The 19888-nt window shown below is 42.4% G+C and overlaps 1 protein-coding gene across 6 annotated transcripts in view; it reads right to left on the bottom strand.

The window, feature by feature from the left end:
* Positions 1 to 19888, bottom strand: part of LOC143289174 (cadherin-23-like) — a 96114-nt gene that overhangs the window by 24072 nt on the left and 52154 nt on the right. For all 6 annotated transcript variants that reach the window (XM_076598109.1, XM_076598102.1, XM_076598128.1 and 3 more), the window contains 16 exons: positions 19048 to 19137; positions 18223 to 18234; positions 17024 to 17143; positions 15551 to 15682; positions 13656 to 13734; positions 12893 to 13011; positions 11614 to 11817; positions 9814 to 9975; positions 9060 to 9224; positions 7392 to 7456; positions 5790 to 6027; positions 4924 to 5169; positions 4492 to 4564; positions 3418 to 3872; positions 2351 to 2489; positions 1411 to 1638 (listed from right to left, as the gene is read on the bottom strand). In XM_076598109.1, the coding sequence (XP_076454224.1) occupies positions 1411 to 1638; positions 2351 to 2489; positions 3418 to 3872; positions 4492 to 4564; positions 4924 to 5169; positions 5790 to 6027; positions 7392 to 7456; positions 9060 to 9224; positions 9814 to 9975; positions 11614 to 11817; positions 12893 to 13011; positions 13656 to 13734; positions 15551 to 15682; positions 17024 to 17143; positions 18223 to 18234; positions 19048 to 19137 (2527 nt within the window). The remainder of the gene's footprint in view (positions 1 to 1410; positions 1639 to 2350; positions 2490 to 3417; positions 3873 to 4491; positions 4565 to 4923; positions 5170 to 5789; positions 6028 to 7391; positions 7457 to 9059; positions 9225 to 9813; positions 9976 to 11613; positions 11818 to 12892; positions 13012 to 13655; positions 13735 to 15550; positions 15683 to 17023; positions 17144 to 18222; positions 18235 to 19047; positions 19138 to 19888) is intronic.

Here is a 19888-nt window from a genome sequence, read left to right as displayed (position 1 = left end):
CACACACACACACACACACACAGACAACCGAACACCGGGTTAAAACATAGACTCACTTTGTTTACATAAGTGAGTCAAAAACTACACAGCAGACCAAACGACAAAGTGTTGGAAATAAAGGACGTTATAACAACCTGGCTGTCCTTAATATAAACTGCCAAAGCGTGCGCACAACCTGGTTGATCAAAATAAAAGTGTGACATGACAAACACATGACCAGTGAGCTTCTTTCGCTGTCTCTGCAGTACGCATATGACACAGAATAAAAAAGTGTAGTCTAATTCCAAAGCTCCCTATCATTATGCTGTATGATTTAAGTCGTTCTTTCAAACTAAATCACTTATTTAGGCTTAATCATCTGAAAAATAGATACTGAGATCCGTTGATCTTTCAGTGCTTATTACTCCGGTCAGAATGTTGAATTCACAATTTTTCATTAAAGAATGTTTTGGAAGAAAAAACAAAATTCGTCTCTGCAACATCTTGAACGATCTTTCGATACTTCGTATTTCTGACCTCCTTTACATAATCTAATAATCCGTCAATAATCAAAATTAAAGAGCACGATAGCTGTAAAAAAAACAAAGTATCAAAAAACACCACCACAAACCAACAAAAAACACATACACGCACAACCCAATCTGTAATTCGTCAACACATGTCTGAACAGCGTCTATGTTCGACTTGTTCGCCGGTTTCCTTTGAGACTGTGGTGTGTGTAAAAGCATCTGTCGTTTGTGATAAGCGCACAATCCCTTCACATCTGCTGACGAGCATGGTCCTCGCTGAATGGCTATTAAGTTACAGCACAGGGAGTCAGCCTCCTTTTTTTATCCAGACTTCTCCCTCTTCGGAATGTATTACTTTGTTTCATCAAGATCAGTTACACCACTTAAAAGAACACATACAGTAGTTCACGCACTTTCCATTCATGCCACACGGATCCTATCTCACAGAGGATCAGGAGTCAGAGCAGACTGATCTTCAGAAATAAACATTACTCTAAACAGAGCGTTGAATATATATTAACAAAAAACAAATAAACAACGACTATTTGTATTTGCATTTCTTTTTATCACAACAGGTTTCTTTGTGTGAAATTCGGGTTGCTCTCCCCAGGGAGAGCGCGTCGCTACACTACAGCGCCACCCATTTTATTTGTTTTTCCTATCGAAGTAGATTTTTCTACATAATTTTGCCAGGAACAACCATTTTGTTGCCGTGGGTTCTTTTGCGTGCGCTAAGTACATGCTGCTCACGAGACCTCGATTTATCGTCTCATCCGAATGACTAGCGTCCAGACCTAGTGGAGAGGGAAAATATATCGGCGGCTGAGCCGTGATCCGAACCAGCGCGCTCAGGTTCTCTCGCTTCCTATGCGGACGCGTTAGGCCATCACTCCACTATTACCCGTTTCTCCAACGACGCTGAAGGAACTTTCGTCACCCGCGCCAGAAGAGTCCATCTGATAGGTGACAGTCTGCCCTCTGTCAGCGTCAGTGGCCGACACCCTCAGGATGACAGTGTTGACGTTCTGTGCCTCCGACACGTTCACTCTGTACTCGTTGCTCGGCTCGAACTCCGACACGAACTTCGGCGGGTTGTCGTTGTAGTCCGACAGGGTGATGGTCAGGGTTGCTGAATGCAAAATGCATTCGATGGGTTAGGGGAAAAGGTGAGAGTTTGTGCAGAAATACTTAGAACACGTGTGGCGTGTTGATTACATAGCTTGTAGAAAATGTTCAATTGGTGTGTGTGTTTGTGTGTGTGATATAAATGACATATTTTGAATAAAAACAATCAATATGTGTGTGACGTAGATATATTTGTGCAACATTTTCAATACATGTGCGATCGACAGATAAGTTCTTTTGAAAGTATATTATACTTCAATGAAAGAAGGTAGCAAAAACATTTTATTGAGCTGATTTTGTATTTAAAAAAAAGGTATGCATGTACATTGTATGAGCATGTTTTACATAAACACTTAGAGTATCTTAATGGTAAAGACAAAAAGAAAATTTAATATGAAATTCCCCCTCCCTCTCTCCCTATATATATTTAAGTTGTACGATCTCTCTCTCTCTCTCTCTCTCTCTCTAATATATATATATATATATATATATGTGTGTGTGTGTGTGTGTGTGTGTGTGTCTGTCTGTCTGTCTGTCTGTGACTGTCTGTCTGTGTATCTTATCGTAAATCCTGTTTCTGAAATTTCATTAATATTGATTTCTAATCAGTTCTGGTTTTACGAGCAGTTCTAGTTTTACTGGTTCCTTGGCTGAGCCGACCGTTCAAAGCAAAACACATCGTACACCCCCATAAGCCTTTTTTTTGCCTTCCACACCTGTTGAAGACTGCTGGGGCGGGGTGGCTGCATTGAGGTCCTCAGCCAGGATCTGCACCACGATCTTCTCTGCTGTCTCTCTGTCCAGCTGGGAGCTAACGTAGATTGTGCCGTTGTAATCATGCACATCAAAGTAGTTCTGAAACACAGGAGTGGAACAGTTTTGGGGGAGGGGAGGGGGTTCGTCACATACCAAGTCGTCCACTTCCTTGACAGCGGTTAATCTGTTGTTTGACAAGTCAGTTGTAAGAGACAATGATAAAAAGGTGTGGCAGCGGATAACACGGCTGAGATCTGTTTTAGCTGCACGATCTCTCTCTCTCTCTCTCTCCCTCTCTCTCTCTCTCGCTCTCTCTGCCTAAAATATGTAGGAGATATATATTATACAAGTGTGTGTGTGTGTGTGTGTGTGTGTGTGTGTGTGTGTGTGTGTGTGTGTGCGTGTGTGTGTGTGTGTTTGTGTGTCCATACTGAATAACAGATAAATTCAGATCCTGACGTCTTCGTTTTCCATAAGGAAGGGATGAAGCGTTGAAAATCAGTCTGGGTCCAGCGTTTAAATTCAAGAACTGATATGCACTGAGGAATGGAATTTTTCTATTTATTGATCACACGACAAAATCGCATATTAGTGAATGACTTTTTTCATGTGACATCTATCAAATCTATTCAATTTCGATCAGATCGTCATGCACCAACGAGTCATCGATCGCAAAGGTTAAAAGAATAGATGAACAAATTCTCATTATGTAACATTTTCAGCAAATAGAAACTAACGATGGCTCCTGAACTGATTTAGTTTACTTTTTCTTTTATATCAAAGTGCCGCTATGATTCATTAATTGCTGCAGTTTAAGACAAAAAGTCAGGCGTTTAATATTACATATTATGAAACACGATTCACAAATTATTGAGAAATTGTTGATGCTGTTGCTTCTTGTCATTGGTTTTGTTTCAAATAATCCATTATGAAACATGATAACTCGCAAACACAACAACCCTGGTATCACAGCCCTGTATGGACGGCTGATCCATAAGCAACAAAAGGCGAAAACGAAAGGACTCACATTCACCCCAGAAGCTGCAGCGTCCACCGTCTTCCCACTCTCGCTGTAGGCCTCGATACGATCTTTGAGCAGAGAATACCTCAGGTTGCTGTCGTCGTCGCTGTCTGTGGCCACGTAAGCGAACACGCTCCTGCCGACACCGAGGTTCTCCGACACCGTCACCATGTCAGAGCTGGCGGCAAACCTGGGCATCTCGTCGTTCACGTTGTCCAGGACGATGATGACGCTGCTGGATCCCGTCAGAGGGGGGTTCCCGCGGTCCGTCGCCGACACGCGCAGCAGGTACTCCTTCTTTTCCTCCCGGTCCAGCTTGGCGCCGGACTCCACGAAGATTTCGCCGGTGTCGAAGTTGATGCGGAACTTGTCCAGGGCGCCGCTCTCGATGCGGTAGAAGAAGTCGTTGTTGGGGTTGGTGCCGTCGTTGTCTGAGGCTGATACGGTCAGAACCAGCGTGTCTGCCAGAGAGGAAGGCGATGTTTTAAATGTTGCCTGTGCATCACTGGAGGCAAAAGAGATGGACCCTGAACAACACAACTAACACGTAACTGAATTTTGTTCTGCTTTACTTAACACAACAGCATACAGTTCAAATGATGGGAAGAGCGAGACAGCAATGATTTTATGGTATGTGTCTTTGCTTAACTTGACTGATTAAATTTACTGGTTAGGTCTTATGCGCAACTGGAATAATACATGATGCATAACAATTTCTCATCTGAATGGATGAGTGTCATTACAATTCTCATCATTGTCTAATGTCAAGGTGAACGCAAGTTAACATAATTATAGAGTGCTCTTCGTGCTTCCAGCATTTTGCTCTCTATCTACAGCAGAATAAGGAGAAATATCTGTGTCTGCAAGATCACAGTGCATGCATTAAATATGAAGATCATATATGTATATGTAGATCGTTTTTTCTATAGTATATGCGTGCGTGTGTGCCTGTATGTGCATGCGTATATGAGTGCATGCATGCGTGTATACGTGTACTGAAGGGATGTGGCTGCGATTTCGGAAAGATTTGTTTGTACGCTGTGTATAGAATCGTCTTACCGGTGTGCAACAGTAACCAACCTTGAGGCGAGTTTTCCGGGATGTTTTTTGAATAGGACGGATCACCGAAGACGGGTGGAAAGTCATTGACGTCCTGCAAACAGATAGTATTAGGATTGTTTTCTCTTTCTCTGTAATATCATGACGGCACTAATCCTAACAATGCCACTAACTTCGTCTTCACGCTACTCAGTCACTCAAGCTTGCTTGGGTGCATATCAAGCGCTACAACACACACACACACACACACACACACACACACACACACACACACACACACACGCACACACACACACACACACACACACACACACACACACACACACACACACACACAAACACACACTTCTTTGTCTCTATGTTTCCTTCATGACAGACAATTCAACCTTCTACTCAAAATGCAGAAAATCGATTGAACTACAACAACAGCAACAACAACAACCCGCAACCTACCTCCACGGTGATGTTAACGAAAGTGGCCGAGGACTTCTGAGGCTGTCCCATGTCCAGGGCGGACACCTTCAGCACCACCTTGCCGCCCAGGGCGGGGTTCAGAGATTCGTAGTCCAGGGGCCTGGTCAGGCTGATCTCCCCCGTGCTGGGGTCGATGAAGAAGTTGGTCTCCAGGCTGGTCGGCGTGCTGTCGATGCGGTAGTACACTTGGCTGTTGTTGGTCATCGGCTCATCGTCATCCAGCGCCTTGGGAGCCAAATAAGTTTCAGTTTCAGTTTCTCAAGGAGGCGTCACTGCGTTCGGACAAATCCATATACGCTACAACACATCTGCTAGGCACATGCCTGACAGCAGCATAGCCCAACGCGCTTGTCAGGCCTTGTGTGCATGCTTATATATTTGTGTACCTATCACAATGGATTTTCTGTTACATAATTTTGCCGGAGGACAATACTCTCGTTTCATGAATCTGTCAGTGTTTCGTCTGTTACTGGCTGTATTATGCAAGCTTCAATTTCAGAATTCCGGACACATACACGCACGGATATAAACATACACATACACACACGCGCGCGCATACACATACACACACACACACACACACACACACACACATCCACATACACACACTACCCCACACCCCCTTCTACAGACACACACAAATACACAATACATCCACTCATCCACAAACACACACAAGACCGCCACTCCCTTCACACACACACACACACACACACACACACACATAAACAACACACACACTTCCACGCACACGCCCACCCGCCCCTCCACACACGCCACGCCCGCCCACACCCACCTACCCCTCCACACCACACACGCCCGCCTATCCCTCCACACACACACACCTCCACAACGATAGGCCTCAAGAACGACGCCGACTTCTCCTGCACCACGCCCTCGTAGTCCCGGCGCCGGAAGAGCGGCGCGTTGTCGTTGATATCCTGCACGACCACCTCGATCTCGGTGGCCGCGCGGTTCCCGCCGCCGTCCATCGCCTCCGCCGACAGGTAGTAGTGGCTTGTGGTCTCCCTGTCTAGACTGCCCTTCACGGACAGGATTCCTGTCTGGCTGTGCACTTGGAACCTGAACGGGGAAAATATAATTTGGTGGGGGGTTTTTTTTTGCCGTTTTTTGTTGCTAGTTTTTTTTGGGGGGAGGGGGGGAGTGGGGCGGTTGGGGAGGGAGGGAGGCTTGGGGACGTTTATCATTTTTTTGAAAATAATAACAGAAAAATAATAGTGCGATATTAGGCAGCCTGTTGTGCAAATGATCCCGTGTTTGAAAAGCGCTTAGAGTTTGGTCTCCGACCGAAGACAGGCGCTATATAAGTATCCATATTCATCATGTTGCAAACGTTACAGAACTCATTTCCGCCTGTTTTAACGACACAGCCATATAATAATGAAAGACGTATATAATAACAACAACAACAAATAGTAAATTCGGACAATGATCATGTTTATATCTTATGCCCTGCCTTTAAAATCTAACGCCATGTCTTAAAGTATAATCATAACCACGGTTACGCAAAAAAAACCAAAACAACAAAAAACATCGATTTCAATAATTGTCGTTCATGTACAACAACAAAATACTTATTTCAGTATTTTTGCGTTTGTGAATCGTTAACCAGTGGCCACACTAAACAAAACAAAAAAATAATTTTCCACATGACTGATCACGACATCAGCAGTTTCTTGTTGCTATGCTGTTTATGTATGTATGTATGCTATGTTTTCTGTACAAACATTTGTCCAAACAAAACGAATACAGAAAGAACAACAAAAACAGTACGCTGAAATGCTGACCAGACAAAAGGAAGTATGGAAGGAGGGGAGGGAATGAAGAGTTATCTGAGCGGTGGTTGTGGTTGTCGTTATGGTGACAGTGTTTGGGGAACAAGAATAGCGACGAGATAGTTGTTGTATTTAGTTACGTTGAATTAAGTAACAAGTTTTTCTACTACATGTGTTGCTGGTTTTTGTTGTTTTTTTTTTTTAATCCGGATTTCTTTTTCAATAGAACACAAGCAGAAGCAGAAGACGGACAAGAAGAACAAGGATAATAGCAAGAAGAAAAAAAACTAGAGTAAAAACATGAATGCGTACAAAAGAAGATGACAAGGTTGATGATGGTGACATCATTATTTCCCCTTCTTCATGTCAAACTAACATCGACTTAATAATATTTTTTACATGATTTAATCTTAACTTAAGGGCCTCAGTTTTACTTGTTTTTGTAATATTTCTCTCGGAATAAAAGTAGCCATTAAATGCTGGTTTCCCACAAATTTATGCAACATTTTCGACCAAACGCTGGACATTTTTTTAACAGATAGTAAACACGTTTTGCCCCGTTCTTTCAATTCCGTGTTTTATTTTTCTGTGATATGCTTTCGTCGGGTAACAAGGCTTCACCAGTATTCAATATGGACTGTGTGTACATACTTTTCGTTGTCTCCACGTAGGGAATAGCTGACGTTTCCATATGATCCCGTATCATCGTCGGTAGCCTGGAAAGACACATACATCTATATGACGCAGTCCTGAAAAAATGACTTACACATGAATTGATATAAAATGTATGGGCTTTAGTAAAGACATAAGACCTACGACAAAGTGGCTGTAAAAGATATATACTTTAGGAAAGACATGCTATTTGGCATACGCCTAAGTGACTGTGGAAAACACAGGCTTTCGAAAAGATTTGTCAAAAGAGTCCGCCTGAACGGATGTAAAAAAATATAGGTATTAGAAAAACAGCATGCCATATGACATACGCATATGTGGCTGTAAAAGATACAGACAATGCATACCATATGAGTACGCCAACATTCATGTAAAATTAATGACACTGGTTTAGAAATTATATGCCATATGACATACACCAAAGTGGTTTTAAAAGTAATGGCTATGTGAATCTAACACGATTCTCTTCATTCCAGATTTTTAAAATATGGCTTTAAAAAACAAATACAACTCACATGAACCTGAAAGACCATTCTAAAATGGATAAATAACCTGATGATACCGGTGTTTGTTTTACCTGTTTTTTGTGAATGTACCTTATGATGGAAAAAATGTTTCAGTTATCATAAAGAAGTTTTAGTTGTTGACAATTTCCTTTTTGTTTTAAAGAAGTATGTGCATTACGATTACATTCACTAAAAGAAATAATTTTCAAAGGACATTCGGAAATACATCATGCATATTTTGAATAATAATATTTTCCAAATTTCAGTGTTTGGCTTTGAATTCTTCAATTACCACACGTGGCAGTATCTGCACCTGTGGGACTGTGAGCGTCGGTAGGCGAGAGTGGGGAAGGGACTGCACAACTCCTCTTCACTAAAAAAAAAAAAAGTCATCTGTGCTGGTCAGGCAACCAGGCTAATGTCGGAACGATTAAAGACACACACCGACAGATTAGCCTGCCTGCCTACTCATCCCTCCGTCCGACGGGAGATTCCATCATCTTCAATTACCTAACATTAACATACACGCCTACGCAGCACACACAGAAAGAACGAAAGGATGAAAGACTGAAAAACGGAAAGGAAGGACGAAAATAGGAACTAAGAAAAGAAGAAAAAAAAAACCAAACAAACACGACATTTTTGAGGAAAGAAAGAAAAAGAAAAAATACTGAAAAAGCAACTAACATCCTCCTTATCCTCCTCCTCGTTCGTCAGATGGACACCCCAGTTTTAACCAATCTTAGCCAACAAACAAGACAAAGCACATGCAAACATAACCAATCTTAGCCAACAAACAAAACAAACGAGACAAACAACACACAAACATAACCAATCTTAGCCAACAAACAAAACAAACAAGACAAAGCACACACAAACATAACCAATCTTAGCCAACAAACAAAACAAACAAGACAAACAACACACAAACATAACCAATCTCAGCCAACAAACAAAACAAACAACACACAAACATAACCAATCTTAACCAACAAACAAGACAACGCACACACAAACATAACCAATCTTAACCAACAAACAAAACAAACAAGACAACGCACACACAAACATAACCAATCTTAAGCAACAAAAAAAAAACCATGACAAAGCGCACACAAACAACAACAACGACAACTCTGACCAGAATGGCCCCGATGCTCTGCCCCACAGACGCGTTCTCCTGGACGGGGAAGAGGTACTTGGATTCCTCGAAGCGAGGATCATTGTCGTTCATGTCCAGCACATTCAGAGTCACTGTGGCCGTGCTTGACCGCTTCTCCGCCGTGTCTATCTCCCTGGCCACCACCTGGAGGTCAGTAAAGTCCGTTCAGTCAGTGGTCAGCGAGAGGGATGTTGCAGAATATACTGTCGCCAGAAGTATGTCCTCGGAATCATATTGATGAGGGTTCTATTTCTGACTTTCGTCTCAGATGGAGGAAAATATTGTATGTGTTGTGTTGTCTGCAGGGCGAGGGGTGAGGCAGGTGCATGAGTGTGAGTGTGTGTGTGTGTGTGTGTGTGTGTGTGTGTGTGTGTGTGTGTGTGTGTGTGTGTGTGTTTCTGACTATGTGTGTGTTTCTAACAGTGTCTCTCTGTGCATAAGTTTTTCTCCGTGTGTGCGTGTGTGTGTGTGTGTGTGTGTGTGTGTGCGCGCGCGCGCGCGGAACAATGCATAAAAACCAATAAATTTGCTGCTGACCCCTCTGATAAAGCAAAACAAAAAAAAAGAAAGACACAAATTTAAAAAATCTTGCAATTATCTATCCTACGAGCGTGGAAAATCAATCAACCACCCACCCATCAACACTTGCATCCAACTCCCCCTCTTTCACCCCCCCCCCTCTCCCACCCCCCACCCACCTCCACATGCTTCTTGTTGTGGCATAGTACATTACCTGGAAAACGAGCTGCTTCTCCTTCTCGTAGTCGAGGGCCTTGGAGTTGCGGACACGGATGAGGACGGTGTTCTCTGTGTATACCTTGCCGGGCAGCGTGGTGAAGTCTGGGTACGGCTGGCCCTCCTTCTCCACGCTCAGCGAGAAGTGACTGTTGGTTCCCTGAAGGCAGGGCAATCAGTTTTACTTTCACTTTCACTTTCAAAAAGGTGTCAGAGCATGCGGACAGATCCACACAAGCTACACAACATCTGGTGGAGAGAAAAAAAAGGAGCAACAAATGCCTGACCTTCTCATAAATCCAACACGCTGATCAGGCCTTGATTCGTGTAAAGCATTGATATAACATATTGTGTAATGATAAAACGACAAAATAAACAACTAAGTAGGGCACAGACGGAGAGACAAGGGGGCAGTCGTCCAAAGTTAAGAAAACAACCGGCGTGAAAGAATTACAGCGGGAGAACTGGTTTGTACAATATCTGATGTGAAAATGGCAGAATACAAATACAACGAATTCGACAGAACAACGAACGTCTTCTACTAAGTCCTCTAGTAGTGTATATATACATATAAATGCTAAATTACTAACGTGTATTCATGTAGGTATAAGTTTTAACATTGTAACATGAATCATAAACAAACGAAAAGTAAGAACAATAGAGCTGACAGAGAGAAAACGAAAGGAAGGTACGTGGTGCAGATGAGAAAATGGGTTATCAGTGCAGAAACGAAAAAAACCTACAACTTTGTATGCGCATGTGGAGAAAAAACTTCCCCTATACGAACACCTTGATCTTAAGAGCATTTGCTAGCTAGTTCGTTAAATCTCCAAAGTGTACAGCCAGTAACAATGATACCGTCGAACAAACATTGCGACTGCCATTGAAACCAGATCTCAAAACAATGCCAGAAACAGCCAGTTATAAATCGTAGACAAGAACAAGACCCAATACTCTTTAAAAGTAAAACAAGGCACACAATTGAAGCCAGTGCTGGTCAACGTATCCCATCAACATCTAATACACAGAGGCACATAAAAAGGCACAGAGTTATACACACCTAGAAACTTCCCGTCGTCTTCACGAAACACCACCGGGTGTGTTTCTCAGCACCTATAATTCTGGCATGTTGTGGCTGGGAGCACTGGCATAATTTTGCTATTCTGTCCCCGTCCACAAACACCTTACTTACATACGGGAATAACGTCGAAACCCACGACAGTTGATGTGTCCGTCGGTGGAAGGGGCGACCTATTTAACACCACGCAGACGCCACTAAACAACTCGTTAAAACAGGGCAGCAAAAATGCCAGTTTCTTTATGCTAGGGTATGAGGGATTCCACTTCCGAACAGTTTGAACGCCAGCCGGTTGCTCTGCCTCGTGAACCCTAACCGGGAAACCACCACACACGTGCCCCAGACCCCCGTCACATGATCTAACTTTTTTGTGCCCCAAAGTTTGGGACATTCGGACCTCTATATTTCGATGATGATGAATGGTGATGGGGTTTGAGGCTATTTGACAAGGCTGTACTCATAATATACCCCGGCGTCAACCAGTCTGAGAGACACAGACGCCTGCAGTGATGATCAGGAAATTTCAGCAACAATCCCAAAGATGACCATCGAATGTGTGGTCCCAGTCTTCCCATTAATTTTGAGCCCACAGCACACCCAGCTCCAAGCAGAAGACCATCGCAGGCCGTAAAAGCCTGCCTCTGCTGCGGATCGAACCCGTGTCCTTCAAGCTGTCAGTCCGCAATGCTAACCACTTCGCCACGGCGGCTGTTCCCTCACCTGATCTTTATCGAACACCCTCATGCCGGGTCCGAGGAAGGTGACGGGCACCCCGTCCTTCATGTTCTCCAGGATCTCCGCCGTGTAGTGGGACTCGCTGAACTTGGGTCCGTTGTCGTTCACGTCCTGCACAGAGATGGTCACGATCGCCTTCGCCGTGGTGTTGCCGTAGTTGGGCCGGCCCGGCACGTCGATCTCTGTCGCCTGCACGTGACACACGCGAGGAGTTGGACATGATGGTGGTGGTGATGATGATGGTGGTGGTGATGATGGTGGTGGTGAGGGTGGTGACAATGATGATGATGGTGAAGATGATGATGACGATGATAATGATCATGATCATAATGGCGGTGGTGGTAGTGGTCCTGGTGGTGGTGAGAATGGTGGTGATGATATTGACTGTGATGATGACTGGGATAATGAAGAGGAAGAAGAGGGAAGAGAAGGAAGGTGAAAAGGAGGGGGGATCCGAATGAGAAGAAGAAAGAGAAAAGAATATGAGGGAGGAGAAGAATAGGAGGAGGAGAAAAGAAGAAAGAAACGAAACGAAATTTTATTTTACCATGGTAATGAGATAAGCAAAACGTATGCTTTTTTCACCCAGCCCTGGGGTATAAAAGAAAGAAGGACAAAAACAGGACGTGGGGGAAGGGCTACATCAAAAGAACACATGGACACAGAACTATTAACAAGAAAGATATCAACGACAAAATTCACTGACAATCACATGAGAAAGCAAGTAATGAAAAAGACTACTACAAAGCAACAAACTACAAGAACTCTCTATACCCACCCCTACGCCGGTCTCATTCCCTCCAACCCCATGCACATTGTGAGACCCTCAGATTTAAACATTCTGATGTAAATATAATCGTAATATTAAAATTCACTCGCTACAAGGTCGTTAAGTTTCCTGTCACTCGATAAAAAAAATACTGGGGTACAGAGGCTGAAACTGAGTCTCAGGAGAGAAAGGGAAAAAAGTCTAACAAGACACCCGGAGAGAGAGAGACAGACAGACAAACAGACAGAGAGAGAGACACAGAGAGAGAAGAGAACACTGAACACTAAACACTGAATTGCTTATTGTACATCGGCCATAGACCCTTATACAAACATGGGGGGTGAGGTGGAGAGGTTGGGGAGGGAGGGGCGGAGTTAGGAGGTTGAGAAATGGAATGGACGCAGCAGCAATATTTGAATCATAAACACACCAAATGCCATCAGTAAGACGTTGAGAGAGACAGAGAGAGATGGGGCCACCCGTACCCGTACCCACCTGCACCCACATAGCGTACACGCCTCCGTTGTCGGCCATGCTGGGAGAGTCCCGATCCAGGGCCGACTTGACGGTGATCCAGCCCGTCTTCTCGTTGATGTCAAAGTTCTGGTGGTCGCCTGCCACACGAAATGTGTATCACGTTCATATACCCCCACAGGATTCACTGAAATAAACCTGTCTTGTCTTTTGTCTTAACACAGAAAATCATTAACATTTTTGAGAACCCTCAAGGGGTTTTATCAAACAAAATATTTCTTGTCTTGTCAACGTTAAAAGTCATTCAATTTTCTCCATACATTTCTTTCGGCTAACAGTGTACTGGTAAATCGAATGAGTCGACAAATCGAGGTCCAGTGTGATGCATGCACTTGCGCACGTTAAAGAACCAACGGCAACAAAAGGTTGTCCCTGACAAAATTCTGACGAAAAATCCACTCTAAAATAGCCTACATGTATGTGTGCGCGTGACTGAAGCCTGACTGAATGAAACAAGAAACGAATGTCTAGAGGCTTAAAACCATATCAGTTGGCTCTACTCAGGTAAGCAGCCTGTTGTAAAAATGACCCTGTGTTTGCAAAACGCTTTTGAGTTTGGCATCTGGCCGAAAACAGGCATCATGTATGTATTAATGACAATAACTTGTTTGTTGTTGTATATTTCGCTCGGAGTCTTTGTCTTCGTCAAGATATCTTTAGTGATACCATCCCCTTTTCTTTCTTTTCTTTTTTCTTTTTTTCCCTTTTTTTTGGCACAACTTACCGCTGACAAAGCTGTAGGACAGTTCATTAGGAATACCCTGATCCCCGTCGATACCCGTCACCCTCAGGACAGACGTACCCTGAGACATATAAAGGGGAAAATCATACAAGCAAAACCAAGACTGAATGGTGGATGGACTGAACGAAATAATGAACAGGAACGGAAAATGGAATGGACAACGGGAAAAAGACAGTAACGAACGAATAAACGAAGTCAAGAAGACAGGACGGAGTGACAGAAGAAGGAATTATACGACGGACAACCGGAAATTGCATTGACGAACAAATGAACGAATACGCGAACAAAAACAAGTGAATGAAATAAAGGAATGAATGATGGAAAAGACTATAGAACTGGGTTACATGAGCGATCTTAGCATCGCTAAGTCTCCTTAGCGTTAAAAATGTTCCCAAGTCTAATGGATTTAGCGTGGAAAGTTACGGAAATTCGTAACGCCAAGCAAACTTCGCGCTGCCAAGTTCGCTCATGCAATCCAGGCCAGGTGAACCGCAGCAACAAATGGAAGACTCAAAGAAGAAAGACAGGAATGACGGAAAGGACAATGGGAGAATAGCATGAATGAACGAAAGAAAGAACCAAAGAAGACATGCGGGAGCGATGGAGTGAACAAACCACCACCACTACTACTACGACTACTACATTACTAGTCCTACAACTAATCATAATAACCATCATTATGATGGTTATGATGATAAAAGAACAATAACAACAATAACAACAGTAAGAAGAGAATCTGAATTTACATAGCACTCACACTGCGCCTCAAAGCGCATTTTACAATACATCTTGTATGAATAAGACACAGAAATATAGTAAAATACGATACAAACTCACTATATCATTAATAACAGTGTAGCATCACTCAGGAAACACACTTCTCCCATCTCACCCCCAGCGACCCACCCCTCCTCACAAGCACTTCGACACACACACACACACACACACACACACACACACACACACACACACACACACACACACACAAAGACGGTTTAGCATTTGGGAAACAAGGATCAACAGTTTAAAATAGCGTTTGAACACGTATGTTCTGAAATTAAACTTGAAAGATTTAATGGTGGAGCAGTGCCTTAGTTCGAGATTTCCAAAAAGCAAGAGCCACAATGTGCAAATGTTCGGAAATCATGAGACTTGCGGGATTTCAAACATGCGTGTGTCAGACGAAGAAGCTGGATGGACTGTAAATCTTTACTTGATCAGAAAGGTACAATGGTGCAGAACCAGTTAGTGAACAGAAACATATACGAGCTATTTTGAACCTTATTCTTTCAGATACTGCAAGCCAGTGTAACGTATACAGAAATGGAGTACAATGTTGTCTTCAAGAGGCTTTCAAGATCAGACAAGTTTATGTATAGGTTATATGACAGAAGGAGGTAAGCCTCCTGGTACAGACTTGCAGTAATCTTACTTGGAAAGAACGCACGAAGTGACCAGTGTTTTTGTTGCATCATCATCCGGATTGAACTAATTCGTTTGAGCTCGTAAATGACAGTTTGACACGTGATCTTTCATACTAAATTCATAATCAATAATGAATCCTAACTTTCATGCTTTGCTTGCGAATGATAGATCATAGGAGCCTACCTTTACTGATGATGGAGGAATACAAGGAGACAGGTCAGAAATCAAAAAGAGAAAGATTGTGTTTCATCATCATTATAAAGTTTTAGTTTTTGATTGTTCAACCAGCTCTTTATATCATGGATGCATTTTTCAAAAACGTTCTTGTGCATTCTCCGATGGGGCTAAATTGTTTACTTGAGTGTCATCCGCAAACAGTTGATAAGCAACAGAGTGGTTCCGGATGACAGAGGGGTGGCGTACATTTGAATACACCCACTCAAACCACTGACCACAGCGCCGTCCTCATTGATCTCCGTGCTGTACGGCAGGTTGACGAACATAGGCGGCGTGTCCTGCACGTCCAACACGGTCACCACGAAGTCCGCGGGATCCCCTTCCAGCGCCACCGGTTCTCCCTTGTCCTGTGCAATATAGAATGTTGTATAGTTTCCCTTGTCCTGTGCATATAGAATGTTGTATAGTTTCCCTTGTCCTGTGCATATAGAATGTTGTATAGTTTCCCTTGTCCTGTGCAATATAGAATGTTGTATAGTTTCCCTTGTCCTGTGCATATAGAATGTTTGATTGTCTGCCTTGTCCAGTGCATGCAGAATGTTTTATTGTCTCCCTTGTCATATGCATACAGAATATTTTGTCTGCCTTGTCCTGTGCAAACATATTGCTGTATTGTATGCCTTGTCCTGTGCATACAATATGTTGTATTGTCTGCCTTGTCCTGTGCATACAATATGTTGTATTGTCTGCCTTGTCCTGTGCATACAATATGTTGTATTGTCTGCCTTGTCCTGTGCATACAATATGTTGTATCGTCTGCCTTGTCCTGGTCTGCCTTGTCCTGTGCATACAATATGTTGTATTGTCTGCCTTGTCCTGTGCAAAAAATAATTTTCTATTGTCTCCCGTGCTCTGTACAAGCAGAATGTTTCATTCTCTCCCTTGCCCAGTGCATTCAGAATATACTGTTATTAGCTATCTGTTAGCTAGCGCGTTGGGTTACGCTGCTGGTCAGGCATCTGCTTGGCAGATGTGGTGTAGCGTATATGGATTTGTCCGAACGCAGTGACGCCTCCTTGAGCTACTGATACTGATACTGTTATCTCCAGACAAAGAAATGCGTGTGTGGGTATATATATATATATATATATATATATATATATATATGTGTGTGTGTGTGTGTGTGTGTGTGTGTGTGTCACATAAACAATGTACGAGAATCACAGTCATTCAATATGAGTACATAAAAGACATTCAATGTTCAAATGCTAAGTCGATGTAAACCTCAATGACAATAATCACAATCATACACATACACACATGCAATAACTAAAGTTAAAAAGGCATAAAAAAAAAGCATGCTGTCATTAAACATTGACAGCCTGCAATTCAAAACAGAGCAGCACTGGTACTTTTTTATCTCCCTTTTCCAACTGCGCGCCTGCGCATACAAACGCACACAAGGGCGAGCATGCCCGCATACACGCTAACATACACTCAAAATCGCACAAATACACACGAATAGATACACACGCACGCGACAGGTGCGCGGTGGGTGAATGGAAGTATTTCAGCATTCATACAGAACAGTTTAACAGAAACTATGTGCCATGGCAAATTTATGCATGCGTGCGAACGTGCTTTTCTCTGTGGTTGAGTGTATAAGAGGATGTTGGGGGTTGAGGGGGGGGGGGGCGTCGCACTCAATAAAGCAGCGCCTGCAGCCACTTAATTAACACAGTCCTCACCTTGACGCCCACTTTGAAGATGTAGAAACTGCGTTTCTCGTAGTCCAGCTTTTTCTTCAGGAAAATTTTCCCATTGGTGCTCGAGATTTCAAACGTTGATCTGTATTCGTCATTCGCTCCCTGTGTGTCAGCAAACGTGAATCATAAGTACAGACAGATTCCGACACGACTATTAAATTTTGGTCAAGAGATCGAGATAACTTATTACAACTATGTAGTTCAACGATAAGCTGTGTTGTGTTTTGTGTTACAACTTAAAGAAGAGAAAAGAAGGACAGTTGAAAATAAAGTGATGTGAAATTGTACAAAAAAAAATATTTCAAACGAACAGAAATGAAGAACGTACGTTTTATATTGTGGTCTAAATTGTCATACATGTTTTAATTCAAATAACTTTTTAACACAAACAGAATACTGGAAACAAGGTGTCAGAGATGAGATTTTTGTCACAGTATAAACATAAGAAATAATTTATTTTCTTCCTTGCAACCCCCCTCTCTCTCTCTCTCTCTCTCTCACGCACTAACATACACACGCACTAACATGTAATTTTCTATCAGAATATTAATGTATTCATCAATATATGCGTCTCTCAGGCACACATACACACGCACTAACATGTAATTTTCTATCAGAATATTAATGTATTCATCAATACATGCGCTTGCAAAATTAGATAATTATACATTTATCGTTACGGTCTACAATTTAGCTCAGTTTACACACAGATTTGTCTTATGTATCCGGCAATGAACGTTCCAAACAACTACTAACTCTCATCTTCTGATACAAACAACACTGCTTTTGAGAGAGAGAGAGAGAGAGAGAGAGAGAGAGAGAGAGAGAGAGAGAGAGAGAGAGAGAGATGAGGCTGTACACTGGTCAAACGAATGAAAAGAAAGTGATACACTGATTGTTTGACATAGTGAATAGGAAACAGGTGCGTGCGGGGAATTAGGGGATGGGGAGTGAAGAAAGGATGATTCCTTGTTGTGAGTGATTAAAAAAAAGACAAAGATCAGTACCAAAGAAAATTCTCTGTCGAATATACCATAATAAAATATGCCCAAGGACTACCGAAGGCAAACAAAAAGATAAAAAAAATAATAAAGAAACAAACAAAACAAACAAACACGAAACACAATATAATAATGGGGCAAACGAAACGAACAGACACACTTTACACATGAATGACTCACCTGAGCATCCGTCTGTTGTGCAAAAGGAATAAAACAGAAAGTGCAGTTAGATTGCAGTGGTAGTAGTAGCGTTTCTATAGCGTTAGCAAGAAAGTGAGTTACAAACATCATAACCCCACCAAAAAATAATAATAATAAAAGGAAGAAGTTGACGCTTTTCACACCACAAGCTGCAGACAACTATTTGAAATACATATGTCAGTATATTCCCGTCAACCATTTTGTCTTCGCACTGCTTTGCATTCTGTAAGTTGGTCGTCGCCATCTTGTCGCTATCATCGTCGCAGTGGTCGTTGTCGTTGTTGCTGTTGTTGTAAAAGTTACCGTTGCTGCTATTGCTGTAATTGCTACCGTCGCTGTTGTTGTTAAGAGCTGCTGCAAGATGGTTAGAGTTTGCAAAACCCAAGCCAGTAATGCTTGACCAGAAGCGTAGAATGACAGCAAACAATATATTTTCACCGTATCAATAAATATGCGGGACTCTATTTAGACAAGTCACGCGAATGCTCGAACATTTTACTAAATTTGTTTTAATAATACAAAAGAAAGGGTACCATCTAATCAGAGCAGTTGCAAAGGAAAGTCATAAAGCACGCAAAATTAAACAACCACTACCAATTAAAGTGTGCAAATTGACTGATATGTGTTTGTTTTCATCAGCAGAACTAGCAAATAACCATTATCAATTAAAATGTGCAGGAAAAAAGGTGAGATTAGGATTAGTATTATGTGAAAATGAAAAATAATATAATTACATACTTGACAGCATTGGCAACAGCCTGCACTGAACTACTTAAAACACCATCATCCCATCCCATCACTTACTGTCAAGGAATACTCCACGGTGCTGCCTCGGCCATTGTCCGGATCTAGTGCAGACACGTTTGGGAAGACGATGGAGTCCACGTCTTGGTTCTGTCAACATGTACACAGAACACCTTGCCTGCTACTGACGAGTATGATCGTCAATGAAGGAATGCCCCCCCCCCCACCCCCCGGGTGAGGACGGTTAGTCACCATCAGTCTTTATCTATCCGCCACTATCTCTCAACAGATGCAACCAAGACACTTATATGCTCTCTGGTTCTCTCAAGATTGGATTACTGCAACTCTCTTTTGGCCGGCCTTCCTAAATATCTATTAGACACACTCCAACGAATTCAGAATAACGCTGCCAGACTCATTTGCAGAGCTTCTAAATTTGACCATGTTTCCCCTCTCCTTTAGTCTCTCCACTGCTTGCCTGTTTCTGATCGAATAGACTATAAGCTATCCACTTTGACCTTTTCTGCAGTCAAGGGATCTGGCCCCAAGTATTTTTCTGAACTCCTCCATATCTATACCCCGTCTCGCCAGATCCGTTCAATTGTGGCAGGTTCACTTCCTTTCCGTTTGCTGTGCTTGACTGTGTGTATACATATGTATGTGTACATAACTACATGCATGTATATGAATGTAATATGTTACGTTAACAAAAGTGTTTTTGTAAAGCACGTAGAGCGAATTTCTGGATAGTGTGCTATATAAGTATCCATCATTATTATTATTATTATTATCTAGAATTCTTTTTACTGGGATTGCATTACATTTCTTCAGCAAAACCAATGGCACCATTGAAAGGTTCACAAAACGTTGTGACTGCCACTTGTGCAACACTATTCTTCGA

Source organism: Babylonia areolata, chromosome 1 (assembly GCF_041734735.1).
Source record: "Babylonia areolata isolate BAREFJ2019XMU chromosome 1, ASM4173473v1, whole genome shotgun sequence".
NCBI classification, from domain to species: domain Eukaryota; kingdom Metazoa; phylum Mollusca; class Gastropoda; order Neogastropoda; family Buccinidae; genus Babylonia; species Babylonia areolata.
The sequence above is the reverse complement of the archived record's forward strand: the minus strand, read 5'-3'. Positions and strand labels throughout refer to the sequence as shown.